This window comes from Ochotona curzoniae, unplaced genomic scaffold, assembly GCF_017591425.1.
Source record: "Ochotona curzoniae isolate NIBS_2020 unplaced genomic scaffold, NIBS_Ocur_1.0 contig_3190, whole genome shotgun sequence".
In the NCBI taxonomy this organism is placed as follows: domain Eukaryota; kingdom Metazoa; phylum Chordata; class Mammalia; order Lagomorpha; family Ochotonidae; genus Ochotona; species Ochotona curzoniae.
The window spans coordinates 2,124,422-2,139,047 of record NW_024465751.1 but is presented as its reverse complement, the minus strand read 5'-3'; the positions used below and the strand labels follow the sequence as shown (position 1 = coordinate 2,139,047).

General features: G+C 36.3%; 1 protein-coding gene across 3 annotated transcripts in view; it reads left to right on the top strand.

Annotated features, from left to right (window-relative positions):
• PHF20L1 (PHD finger protein 20 like 1) overlaps nucleotides 1-14,626 on the top strand; it is a 69,263-nt gene that overhangs the window by 22,038 nt on the left and 32,599 nt on the right. For 2 of the 3 annotated variants that reach the window (XM_040979257.1, XM_040979258.1), the window contains 5 exons: nucleotides 1,040-1,128; nucleotides 1,389-1,466; nucleotides 7,787-8,000; nucleotides 8,510-8,635; nucleotides 12,016-12,098. In XM_040979257.1, the coding sequence (XP_040835191.1) occupies nucleotides 1,040-1,128; nucleotides 1,389-1,466; nucleotides 7,787-8,000; nucleotides 8,510-8,635; nucleotides 12,016-12,098 (590 nt within the window). Of the gene's footprint in view, nucleotides 1-1,039; nucleotides 1,129-1,388; nucleotides 1,467-7,786; nucleotides 8,001-8,509; nucleotides 8,636-12,015; nucleotides 14,139-14,626 lie in introns of those variants that run through there. The other variant, XM_040979260.1, reaches the window with a different exon arrangement.

The following is a 14,626-nucleotide window of genomic DNA, read 5'->3' as shown; positions in this document are numbered from 1 at the left end:
TTGTCTTCACCCTTGTCTATGGTCTTTCAAGTCTGTGATCATTAGAATTGGACTAATTGCAGAAAAGAATAAAAATGAAAGATATTCAGATTGGAAAAAGGAAAAATCTTTTTGCACATTGGTTTTGATGCCAACTTCAATGCCCTTAACTACATTTGATCACATTTCTTTATGTTTTTTATTTTTAGATTTCTTTTGCAAGGGTCAAGTATCTGATTATTGGCACTCTGTTGTCACTTGGGAAATGGTAGAAAGACAGTCACCTCAGAAATACCATATTATTTGAGTTTCTTTGAGTATAAAACCTTAGTTTTTAGTATTTCATTAGCACTGGCTCCATTGGCTCAAAAGCATGATGCTATAACCAAAAGTGAATGTGCCTCATAAACGTGCAAGCGGTATGTTGATCCCGGAAGTAGCTGAGTTTGGAGATAGGCAGGGTTGCTGCATCTCTACAGGAGGTCATGTGAGTGAAAGCGGAGCTGCTGCGAAGCCGAGCATCATTGGATGTCGCATTCACCCTCTATGGCGTTCTGTGTGCTTGTGGCTGTGTGAAAAAAATTGTATCTAACTGTACTTATGATTGTTTTCTAGTTTTTAAATCTGGGAATCTAATTCGCCAGTTCATTACTGTTACCAAAGGAGCAGTTCTTTTCTAGGAAAGTTATCATTTCCAGTTTTCAGATTTTTCTCTTTGTTTTGAAACAGACTTCAAAGAAAATCATTGATATAGCCTAGGGAAATATTATGTTTACTAAATAATGATTTTCATTTTATCAGATTATTATTGCAGATTAGATTTAAAAATCAGTAGATACAATTAACTTAGGTTGGTTTGTGTATTTTATGAGGAAAATATGAATTGTATTAGGAGGGAAATAGAAAGTAAACTTCAAAAAAACTTGACCATGCCCTTGATAGAGCAGCCAGCATTGTGATTAAAGGGCATTTGTTTGTATCAGGTCACTATTTACAGATTCCAGGTGTTGCTAAGAGGTTGATTATGTTTTCTAATGATTCTGACTTGCTCCTGTTTTAGGAACATTCACAGTTCAGTTTTATGATGGAGTAATTCGTTGTTTAAAAAGAATGCACATTAAAGCCATGCCTGAGGATGCCAAAGGGCAGGTAAGAGTGTTCAACATCCTCGCTGACCTACAGACATACATGTCTTCTTGAATGGTGACTGCTCAAAAAAAAAAAACAACAAACAAACAAAACAAAGTTTGTGTGTATTGTTTTTTTTAAGTGATTCTAATTGTAGGGTTATGTGCTGATAGCCCCAAATAGCAGCGAGAAAAATATAGGATGTAAAGTTAAATACACCTGATTCTTGCTTCTCTGGCTGCAGACCTGCTAAAGTTATAGGTGACTAGTTTCTGTTCCAGGTGAAATCCCAGCATCCACTAAGCTGGTGTTGTCCTATCGACCCAGCTGGATCGTGGAACCAGTCTATGGGAAGTGAGGTGAGTGCCTTGTTTTGAATTTTGTTTTGTTCTTTTTTTTCTGATATATAGTATCACCTACAAGGTTAATTTTTTAACTAAAATTTTACATTGAGTTTCTCATGATCCCTTTCTTTCCTAAGTCATAGTTGCTCATCTTCTTTTCAAAGGCGCTTACCTTACCCTCCCTAGGCTGTCTCAGGTAGGGCTCTCTGAGTCATATGCCCGAAGCCGTGCTTACATGCTCTGTCACTGCTCAGAGCCAGGGGAACGGTAAGCATTTCACAGAGAAAACCGGGAGGAAGTTAAAACCATGATTCCATTAGTTAACTTTGTTTTCTGAATCACGGAAAGAAAAGGTGCCATTTGAGTTTTAAAATATTTCTTATCTATTCTGCTGTTATTTGGGATTTTCAGCACCTGGACCTACAATTAATTTTAAGATCTTAGAAGTAATTTATACAGTTGTCTAATAAGGAAATAAACTGCATGTTTCTCCATAATGTGCAGTAAAACAATGTCATTCTGAAATGCATTTTGATCACTTGGTTATCTCCAGTCAGTTGCAAATAGTTAACAGTCTGCACATGTACATCACTACGTTCATATATATATAACTATATATATATATATATATATAATATACGCCTGAGAAAGTCTTCACTGTGATTGTTTTAATCACTTGGTTTTCAAAAATTTAATTATGAAATGACTAGCCAGCAGGGCTTTATCCTAGTTAATAAAAAAAATGCAACTTAAAATGAAAATTCTTTCAGTAAGGAAATTGCATTGTATCTTTTTACATGTATGTATAAATAAAATGTTCTTTTAAACATTCAGTGGTGTGATTTCTTGATTACTGCATAAAAACTTGAAATGTTGGGAACATGATTAAGTTTCATTAAAGAAAAATCTTGTGTGAGGGAGTTAAACATTACTATTTTATTATTCTAGTTGTTCATCTCTTCTTGTGATGACACAAGTTTTCTTGCTTTAAGGTTTTTGTTTTTCCCCCATCAATAAGGCGCTCATTGAGCCAGTTTGCTTGTTTATAAGATGGTAGGTGCTAGAATTATGTTCTGAATACTCATTTTTAACAAGAATGAAGAGACCTCAAAAGGTTCATGGGAAAATGAAATTGAAAGTGAAAGATAAAATATATAATATTTATTTCTCAGCATAACCTCTATCAAGTTCACTTTTATAAGCAGAGACAGGAGCTATTGAAGAACTGAGAGGGCCTGGGAATTTAACCATCCATATCAGTGCAGCCTTTTTAAACATAATTAACTGAGGAAGAATGGGTGCTCTTTAAAGCTTTTTTAAGATTAGAAAAATGAAAGTAGGCCAGAAGATGACAGATCAGGATTGCAAGGTGAATGCCTCATGGTTTTTCTTAGAAATTCTTGCAGAGTTCCTTGGTCAGATGAGCAGAATGAGAAGGAGCTTTGTTGTGCTGAAAAGAAACTCCAGTCTAGCTTTCCCAGACTTTATTTCCACTCAAGCTTCAGCTAACTTTCTCAAAACACTCCCCTAATAAGCAGATGGTATTATTCTTTTGGTCTCTAGAAAATCAGTAAGCAAAGTGCCTTGAACATAGAAAACAAAATCCCAAAGCAATTGCCATGACCTTTGCTCTTGATCTGACTGCTCTTTCCTTGGCTGGACTCCGGCTTGCTCTGACTGGCTGCTGTTCAGGATCCTGCTGGTAAAACTGCACATCCACTGTTAGAGTCCTTGGAACAGGTGCATCAGGACCCTGGTCTCACCTTTTCAAAATTCCGCTGAAAGCCCCGCTGTTGTCTCAGCTGATGTGGGTGCAGTAATTTTCACACCCTTGAGTCAAAAGCTTGTTCTACTGAATTTTTCAGGCAGGATTGTGTAAACTGAAGCAGTTCACTCGTTTGTTGCGCTGGTTATTGTTTCTGCTTTTCATCTTCAGTCTTACTGAATTAGGGTACAAACAAGTGAGTTTTCCTTGCCAGTTGATGTGGAGGGTCCAGAGGTGTGGACTTCATCTTTAGCATTGTCTTGTTGCTCCCTAAAGAGGTGGCCTGTTTGTGAACTGTGCTGTCCTCATCATTTTTTAGTAAGACATCTGTGATTTCAATATTCTTCCGAAGCTTTTCAGTTTAATGTTTGATCTGGCTTCAGTTGCAGCAGAGTTCATGTTATTCTGGTGGGGATCATTTTAAACAGATGTGTTAGCCTTTAAAATGTTTCCAAAAGTTTTACAACAAATTTGAAAGTGTTTATTTCTTACAAAAAGTGTTTTGAAAGCCATGTATATATATGTATGTATGTGTATATATTACAATCAGTGCAGGAGAGCACAATTAGCCAGCCATTCAAATGCCAGTTTTGTTTCTACTTTTGGACTACCTGTGTTTGCAGCCTGGCTCCAGCTCTTTGCTGAAGCTCCAGCTCTTGCACATGGGGACCCTGTCAGGCAACCATGATGCTCAGAAATTTGGGTTCCTGTTACCCTAAGTGGCACAGGCTTGCCTTGGGCCTTGTGGGAGTTTTGGGGAAGGAATCAGTAGATGTAAGATTGCTATTTCTTTGTGTCTCTCAAAATTAATGACTAAAAATCAGTACCACATTGTAAAATTACTGTTACATTTTATGTTTGAATTTTAATTTTTATTCATAATTATTAATTGCAAACATTGAAATATTAGTAGAATTGCTTGTAGAAACTACTCCCATTCTATGGGTATTTTTTCCCCAAAAGAAGTTTTTGACTTGTTTTTACCTTGATGTGTTAAAACAATTGATTTATTGTCAAGCCTCAGTGAATCCTTTCTTGTTTATCATCATCTAGATTTTGAGTGTCTTAGAATTTATTTATAAGTATGTCCAATGAAATTTCTTTTGTTAAACAAAATTTCTTTTGTTAAATTTCTTTTGTTAAAATTTATGTTAAATAAATTCTGAACCTTCTGTAAGTTCAGCATGAAATATGACATGTTTAACAATTTGAAGTTCGCAAGCCTTCAGATTAATTAGTATTCTTTTTTTTAAGATTTATTTATTTTTATTACAAAGTCAGATATACAGAGAAGAGGAGAGACAGAGAGGAAGATCTTCGTCTGATGATTCACTCCCCAAGTGACCGCAACCACCAGTGCTGCGCCGATCCAAAGCCGGGAACCAGGAACTTCTTCTGGGTCTCCCACGCGGGTGCAGGGTCCCAAAGCTTTGGGCCGTCCTCCACTGCTTTCCCGGGCCACAAGCAGGGAGCTGGAGCAGCTGAGACTAGAACCGGCGCTTATATGGGATCCTGGTGCGTTCCAGGCGAGGACTTTAGCTGCTAGGCCATGCCGCCGGGTTCTAATTAGTATTCTTAACTCCAAATAAAAGTGTTAACATTTTGATTTATTACTTGAATCAGTTCATAATTGGTCACATCCAGTGACTACTTTGAGAACCTTGAAGAGGTTTTAATCAGTATGTGAAGTGTGAGCTGGAGTCTCACAATGGTTTTAGATGGGATGGTAAACATGGTGACCACCCAAAAATGTGACCCCCTCCTCTTTCCTTTTCCCATTTCACACAATTTTGAGTGGAATGGTTGTGCTAATACATAAACAGCTTATGAGAATTTATAAAGTGACAATTACAAAGGCATGTAGCAAGGGAGTTTTGTGGTTTTTCTTTTCCTTTTTCTTGAAGGTACGTTGGTGCAGAATCAGTGTAACTCACTAGTGTTAACCGTTGTGTCATAAGTTTCTTTACTGTTTCCAAAACGTGTTTTGCATGTCTTATTTTAATAGATTCTTACACCAAGTCCTTTGGCATAGGTATGGCTCATATTTCAATTTTGTAGTTGAGGAATTCGGAACCAAGAGAACTGAGTGACTTAAAATCTCACTGCACCCTCGTGTGCAGAATGGCCCCTTGAACGATGGCTTTCACTGCTCCCTCGTGTGCAGGATGGCCCCCTGAACGATGGCTTTCACTGCACCCTCGTGTGCAGATTGGCTGTGTGAATGCTGACGTCTTGCCTCACAGTGCCCTTGGCATGCTACCATCTTGCCATGTCTGAGAGAACTGGAAAAGCTGTCAGTATTAACTAATCTGTGGAAAGGATCACATTTCAGTTGTTTACTCAGTGAGATTTCTACTAAAAAATACAATAGCAAATAATGCTGCAATGATTATGACAAAATCCTGTCATCAAGGGACATTTTTCAAAATAATTTGCAAAAGGTACAATGATTCTCTTTTAGTTTCTAACAGAAAACAACTGAAATGGAAATAATTTGACATTTTTCAGCATTTCTCTCACAACTTAAATATTTTTGCATATCTTTTTTAAGGTATATTTTATTTTTATTGCTAAGTCAGATATATGGAAAGGAAGAGAGACAAAGAGAATGATCTTCCATCCTCTGATTCACTCTGTAAGTGGCCACAATGGCCAGAACTGTGCCAATCTGAAGCCAGGAGCCTCTTCCTGGTCTCCCATGCTGGTGCAGGATCCCCAGGCTGTTTTCCACTGCCTTCCCAGGCCACAAGCAGGAAGCTGGATGGGAAGCGGAGCTGCTGGAATTAGAGCCAGCACCCATCGTGATCCCAGCGCATCTAGGCTATCATGCAGTGACCTGTTTTCCCATCTCTTTGTAGAACCCAAAATGAAATGTTCTTGTTTTGAGAATTCAGAAGTCTGCACACAGACGGAGGCTCTGTGCCTCTGCTCCAAGCTTTCCCTCCCTCTGCCCTGTTGCCGGACCCTCTGACTTCACTGCTTCCCGTTAAGGCATTTCCTGCCTGAGCGTCTGTTTCTTTCTTTTCTGCCGTCCTTTAAGTGAAAGATCCTGCCTGTGGTCAGGATTCAGGATTCAACCTCAACTCATTTATCATTTCCTGCCTGAGCGTCTGCTTCTTTCTTTTCTGCTGTCCTTTAAGTAAAAGATCCTGCCTGTGTTCAGGATTCAGGATTCAACCTCAACTCATCATTTCCCATGGCACCCTCACCAGTGTTTTTCATTAAACAGCAGGCAAACTTAGTGAGAAGCAATCATTTCTGTTCCTGTGCTGTCCTTCATTTATTCCTCTAGTGTATCTCCTGTCATAGTGTCTGTCTGAAGGTTACTTAGGAACAGGACCAGTCTGTCACCAGTGTTTCTTAATGCTTGTATGCTTCTTGCATCTTTAGCAGATTAATCTGTAAAATACATAAGAAAAATGGAGAGTGAGTGTGTTGTGTGTAGTCACTTAATGCTTCCAGTTTGTCTTTCCGCATGGGAGATGCTCAGGTCCTGCTTGCTTGTTTTACTGCGTTGTCATCGTCTCTGTTTCCAAGATGAACAGCTGTCAGCCCATGTTGAGTACTTCTTGCTCAGTTTTGTTAACCTCTACTGCTAGTATTGGTTAGTACAACCAATGAATTTTATCCATTTGAGACTGGAAATATTTTTAATTCTTTGCACTTGGAATTTGACACTTTATACAATTTGGATGGATGAGTCAGAGCTTCTTATAGATGAACTCTGACGGCTTTGATGTTTTGAAGATCCCTGATTGTGGAAGTTAACATGTTGCCATAACTTTCCACTTGTTGGTTATTATTTCATAATAAACCTTTTGAGTGAGAGGCAAACTAGTAAAGTGTATTCAGCAGAAAACTGAGCAGTTAACAACAGAAAAAGAAGTATTCAAACTCAAAGCTACAGTAAATAATACTGACCCAGGAAATTGTAGGGCAGGCGAAATGAGTTGAAGAATATGTTGTGTGCTTTGCTGTGGTCGAGTTGTGGAGCCCTTCTCTTTTCTTCAGAATATTCAGCTGTTGTGATAGTATCCAGATTTCAGCAGGTTTAGAATGTAATAAACGTGTGCCTTGATGTTTTATGAAATTACTATAGTTTGAATGGTACATTGTCATAAAGCGTAGTAATTTGTCTATTGGAGTATGTTTATTTTATGTTTTGTGGAAGTGTGAAGTAAGTATTTTTTTTTTTTTGATTCATTGTGCTATGGAAAACCAGAGCATTACAGCACTTAAGCCTTAAAAGACTAGGGTAGCATGTCATGTAATCATCCACATTTGCCATAGGTTTTCTCTGTTACTTTACATTTTGTTTCTGGTAAAAATAAGTCAAAAGAATATTTGTTACTGAATATTTTTCTGGTTTTTGGATGGTTGTACAGTATGACTAAACAATTCCCCAATAAAGTTGAATACTGTATGATAATGATTTACCATGCAAATGTAGTTAATCAGATGTTTTGTGCTTCTTTAAAAGTAGCTTGAAAATCTGATACATAATTTTATTCATTCATAATACATTGATCAGTTTTTAATGCTTAACATGTCTTGTGTTTTTTCTTTGGAGGACTGGATAGCTTTAGTCAAAGCAGCTGCTGCAGCCGCAGCCAAGAATAAACCAGGGGGTAAACCTCGAACCAGCGCTAACAGCAATAAAGATAAAGAGAAAGATGAGAGAAAATGGTTTAAAGTACCTTCAAAGAGAGAGGAAGCATCTGCTTGTATAGCCACACCGGAAGTTGAGAAGAAGGAAGAGTTGCCTGCGTCTAATGAGACATTTGGTACAATATATGTTCTTACGTTTCTTTATTATGATATCTGAAGACTTGGGTAGTGAGGAAGCACTGAATCCTGTAGTACCTGTAGTTATGAGGTCCCCCCAAAACATCGCAATACGACAAGGGTGGCATTCTTCACAGAGAGATTTGAACATTAAGGATATCATGTGGTACTTGATATGAGATGCTCTCAGTATTATTGGTGGTGCAATTTTGGTTATAGTTTTCTCCTTGACCTTTTAATTATTAATATATGCAATGTGCAATATAAAAAAAGGCAAAATATTTTTTTCCTTTTTTGCTTAAATAACAACTGCTTACTAGTTATTTCTTACACATGAAAATCTTTCAGTATAGAGGAATTTGTGTTTTCTAAAGTTCTCATCAAATACTAAATTTAAAAGGTCAATGTGCAAAGTATATTGACTGTTTTGATGTTTTTACAAAAGAAATACTGCATTTCCATTTTGGATTCTAGCTGAACTCTCATATATGTGTTCTGTTAAAAGTAGGCCTTCATGTAGAGAACGTTCCAAAGATGATCTTTCCGCAGCCAGAGAGCATGTTATCAAACAAGAGGAAAAATAATCAAGGCAACTCATTTCAGGCAAAGAGAGCACGACTGAACAAGATTACTGGTAAACCACAATGATTCCTTTTGGGGGGATTGAAGGGCTTAAATTCCAATTATATTTAATAACGTAAAGAATATCTTTAGTGTAGTATAATGAACTGGTTAATGAGAAAGAGAATTTCTTTCGGTTCTTCAGTGTCTTCTAACATTGTCAGCTTTTCTGTTGTAAGATGTGAAACCTGCCACATGTACCTACCTCACAGGGTGTTGTGAGGATTGATAATGCTACAGACTCAGAGGTTTGGAACCTTGCTGGTAAAAGTAGTTCCCATAACAAATGGAGTATCTATTCTGAGTATTTTTATACAAACATTTTATACTTAGGAATACAACAATGTATAATTGGAAAAATGAATATCTGAATTAAATTGACTTCCTGACTCTGTTCATTCCTCATGTTAAAAATACTTCTTTATTTCTTTTCCTATTTTCTTTATTTCTTTCATAGAAGAAGGAATTGTCTTATTACAAAGGGGCCAATGCAGCAAGGCTCTGGCTCCTCCGTCTTGTTCACCTTCAGGATTATAAGTTATGAATGTACAAAGATTTTTTTGTATGCTAAAAGTATAGTTGATATACTTTAATGATTCAACTTTATGTTCTTATTTTAAGGACAAATGGTTTTTAGTACCTTTGGACTAATAAAGCTGTATAAACTGTTGACATTTATTCAATTATTTGAAGAAGTGTGGTTTCATTGGCAGATGTAGGAAGAAATGTAAGTTACACATTTTGACCATTTTCTCAGAAGAGCGAACCTCCTGAGTTTGCCTCCAGAACCCTGTGGTTGCATTCCACCGAACTGTTCCAGCTCCCTTTACATGGCATCCAACCAAGTGACCACGTGTGATTTCAGCAAATAGAAACAGTTTCTTTTCATTTGTTTATGTTGCCTTCATAGCCTTCTATGATAAAGGATACATTTGGTACCAGGACAGAAGATATTTCAAAACCAATTCATTTATTATGCCTTTTCTTCAGAAACAGTAAGCCTTGAAGAAAATCAGAATTTCCTCTATGTGATTGCTCAGATGGCAACTCAATACTTCTGTTTTGCCTTAAAATATGGAGCTGAGAGCTGTCTGGGCAGAAGTAGAAAAGTGCTTCTAGCTGTGTGGATTCAAAGATTGAAGCAGCACTGGTGGAGGAGCCAAGTTGGAGGACAACAGAGGTGGACTGATACCTTGCAACTCTCCACTGACCAGCACCATATTTCCCCCTTCAGTCCCAGTTACCTTGTTAGTTTCAGTGTGTGAACTCTGAAATGTATCTGTTTACATGTTTTACCTGGCAATTCAAACTCAACATAAAGATGTGAGAAAGGAAACAGCTTGTGGCCACGATGATGCATTATCTGTGCAGGTCTTGAAAAGTGCGTGGAGTTACAATGCCACCTCGGTAGCATTGTCCTGTGCCTTATCCAGAGGGACCAACTCCTCACTTTGCTCTGGGACTTGCAGCTAAGAGCATTTGGCAGAAGCAAAAACAAAAACATCTAAGAGTATGAAATCGACCTTGGTGATCTTTCCCCGTTTATTTACTTAGAAGTAAATTCTTATGATGCATTTCTCTTCATCTGCCTCTAATTTCTTCTTGAGAACTATGTCAGGAAAAGACTATAGAGACTTTAAGATCGTCTTCAGTGGTTAAAACTCAGACTTGCCTCTGCACAATGAATTTCATGTTAAGTCATAAAAAAGGGGCTATAATAATAGAACAGCTGTTTAACTCTGATATTATGAGCTCTGTTAACATTATTGAGCTCAGCCATGTGTTGCTTTTAGTCCCTTCACTTCCACGTGGGTGGTGCTAGGATCGTGGTGGTGTGCAGCTGTGCAGTCTGTTGTAGTTTGAATGGTTTCAGCATGAGATTAACAGATGAGATACTGGTTAAGTTTAATTCACATATTGGTTCACTCTGCCTATTTCCATCCCAAATCCCTTACGACTAATCTCAAGCTGGTGTATGTATAGAGAATGATAAAAGCATGGCTGTTGTCAGAGCTTCCACCTAGGTGTGAACTTCAAAAAGTTTCTGGAAAGTAAACATTAAGTTATGCTTAACGTTTGATGAAATCTTTAAAGTATCCTGTGCATGTGTTTTTCCTAGTTCTCACTTTTCATTTTTCATTGTACTCTACGGCTTTGATGTATAACATTGACTTTTTAAAATCATTGTTTTGTATTTAGCCTTAACCTTCATTAAATAATAATCTCAGTACTAGATATTCAGCTTTCCCAGGTGTCTTTTGCTTAAGTTAACATTTTGTGCCACTGTTATTTTAGGATTTTAATTTTGTATGTAATTCCTACCTACATCTCCTAATAACTTTGGGGAAAAGGCAAGACAAGTTGCTTTCTGGACAGATAGTTCTACCTTATGTAGTATTTGTTCAACACTTTTCCTATTAAATATGTTGTGAACAGGTTGAGTAATAAATCAGGTATTGCTTCTTTCATATATTTTTAGTTGGTAAGCATGCTTTCTTTAGTTTTTGCATAGCCACTCTTGAAGTGGCATGTAAATTTTTAATGGGTTTTTATGTGCTAGGTGACCATAGAAAGGAATACTCATTGCCCTAAGGTTTGTGATCCTGGGACGGTAGCTGATGGCCTTAATGAATAGTTTATAGCAAGTAAATGCCTTCAGTTTATTAATTGAAACAGAGTTTTAATGTCTTGTGAAATTAGTTGTATGTATTTAAGAGAAATATTCTGTCCTTTAAAGTTGATCATTGGTATACACTGGGGAAACTGGCACTTTTTTCCCATTTTGTAGAATGAAACTGTAGTTTAGGTTCGTTTGTTCTAGGAGGGATCCACACTTTTCCCTCCTCGCACTGAAAAACTCTGTCCATGTTTTGGAGATAAATACACAAGCCTTGGGTGGAGAAACTTAGGTGAAATTAAAAACAGTGAGAATATAGTTAGCTACTAATAATGTCACAAAATTCTTGTTTATATTCTGGATGCTTCAAGGATTTAGCCAACCTTTAATATTCTGTGTTTTCTTTCGGTTATATAGACAGCTCATATTTTAACTTTAAGTTAAATTTAGAATTTAACATTCTAAATTTTCTTAGCATTAAGGCATAGAATTTTACATTTTTACAAAATAAATGTATATGTTTCTTAAGGAACATAATTAAGTATATTATTTAAAAACCCACACAACTTTGTAAAGACTTCTGAAGTTTTGATTTTGTCCCTTGATTTCTTCTAAGGGTTGTTTATAATTTGAAAAGTGAAAACATTTGGGAATATTTAATTAATGTTTACCCTATATATTAAAAATGTGAGAGATTTCAACTGCTCAAATTTTTGGAAAGTTGTGAAAATCAGGTTTTTTTTCTAATGAGCAATTTCTGTGCAATTTTTCTCAAGGTTTGTTGGCATCCAAAGCTGTTGGGGTGGATGGTGCTGAAAAAAAGGAAGACTACAGTGAAACAGCTCCAATGCTGGAGCAGGTATGAAATGGTAGCATTTGATTTTTTTTCAAGGTTCCCACTGGAATGACCATGAAGCTGTAGTACCGATGCAATTGAAATTGACCTCATGATCAGATATGGGAATAAAAAGCTAATTACTTGATGATACGTTTTTAACTTTGCCTTCTCTGAAATGTGCAGATCAATTGCAGACTTGGTTAGCATTTGTTTTCAACAGACTGGCTTTAAAAGCTGTCATCTTTAAGTTTGAAGGCCTGGTGGAGGCAGGCACCTGGGGGTATAAGCTTCCAGCTGGATCCCCTTTAACTGGCTTACACTGAGACCCTTACACAAATACTTCTCACTTGTGAGTTAGAACAGGGTTTTTCCAACATCTAACAAAGCTTCTTTTCTAAGAAGTTTCTTTTATATTGTAATAATTGGTATTGTTAGACTATATGTTTTATGAATTGATCAATGAGCCATACACTTTTGCTAGGATGTATATTTTAATAACTACAAAAAAGAATTTTAAAAAACTTTGAAGGGTCTGTCTTTAAGCCACCTACTAGAGGAATTTAAAGGGAAGGTGGCCGTTGCTGGATTTTGCCTTGGCCACCTTCCTAGTCCCACAACTCCTGTACATATGGACCGTGCATGCTTTTCCATTCTCTTAAGGGCTGAACTTCTTAAGACTACAAGAACACGATAATAGCCATAACTGAATATCCTTGGTTCTCTTGTTTTAAAATCTGAGCCTTAATGTAGTTTTAATATATCTGTTTTGTATTCTTTTACTTTTCTTTATTAGTAACCTAATAAAGAAGACTTTAAAATAAATACCTTTTGCTCTTCTCTATATGCATTTGAAAGAATAGTCCAAATTTAATTGATATTGTATTGAGTTTTTCAGGGTTATTTTTGGCCTGATTTGAAAATAGTGTGTTGTTTTGGTGCCTCCATTGTTTTATTATATCGATGGTCTTTAAAATCGATTAACATGTCAATGCATCGTATCTTCTGATTTTCTGTGATCATAAACAGTTAAGTCTTTGCCGTTACTGTTGGTATATCAACTGAATTTTAAATGACTTTTTTTCTGTGTACTACTATATTTAACATCCCAGATAATAACTATTTTGTATATTCACCACTGTTTATGGTATTCTCAGAACATAATAAATCAGGGACTTGGGTATTAGAATGTTTCTGGAAAATTCATTACAATGTCAATCTTGGATTACGCACAATCCTGCTGAGCTGAATGTGATTATGAGAATTATTTATATATGTGGAAGTTAGTGTGTGAAGTAGTATCCATTTCAGAGAAAAGTACAGAAAATATTTGGAAAATTTGGGTTAAAAAAAGAAGAAAAGGAAATTGAATAACTCGGCTATTTCTGTTTGTATAATTAGAAGTTTTGAGTCCTTGCCAGTTTTGTAACAAAGAGACCAATAATTGTTAATGAGAACTTTGTAAATTAATTAAGATTTTTCAGGAACATCATGTTGTTCCTCCATTTTTTTTGTCATTCAGGTTGATTTCAGTGTGAAAATGTTTTGTAACCAAACCCTTAATTTTTATATTATGTTTTAGCATTGCTTCAGCGCTAAAAAGCCGAGTTATAAAACTCTTAATTATATCTGTTTGTTTCAACAATAAATCTAAAAGAGGTATTGATTGTCATTAACCTCTGTTGTCCTGAGTTAAAATGTCACTCATGACAGATTAATAACAGGCATGTAGCCAAAACTTCATGTACTAATGGATTTATTTATACATTTAAAAAACTTAAAATCTGTGGTCTTGAACCCCCATTTTAGATTATTAATAATAGATTATTTAATTGTATTAGGGAATTGTCATGTTATATTTACTTTGGGATAAAACTTGCATTTGATGCTTAATAATTTAACAAGTTTTTAAAAAATGTTAATTTGTCCTGTTTAGAAGTTAAGCATCTTATCAAGATACTAATTTAAGTTTAACTTGTTTTAAAACTTTGTAACTTGAGAGTAATGGATGCTGTAGCGATGTCTTTCACATTTGTGAAGAACAATAAAATTGTTTATTTACAAGTAATGGCTCTAATTACTTTTCTGGCAACACCTTTGGTGATAAGCTTAAAAGTGCTTTCCCTCTATGGAATACTTTTTCAGGTGACTAATATGCACATATACACATGCGTAATGAGTAAATTCAGCACTAGTTATGACACCTGAGTCAGTGTGACATTGTGCCTTGTATGTGCTATGTTCAGTATGCTGCTTATAAAGCATTCAGACATGCCCTACCTACTATCACGTGTACACTTTCCCCACCAGAATGGGAGTGCCTTGTATTGTAGTGGGAACAGAGTGATGGATCTGGTTCCCAGGCATTGGGCATTCGTAGTCCGGAAAACAACAGAACACACACCACAGACCTGAAGGTCATTCCTCACCAAAGAGAAGGAAGTCAAAAGGATTCTTGGAAACAAGTTTGTTCATGGTTCTGGCTCTTAGTATACTTTGGAAAATAGGAGTCTTGCATATTTTGCTCTGCTGTAAGTGTCTATTAGAAAATG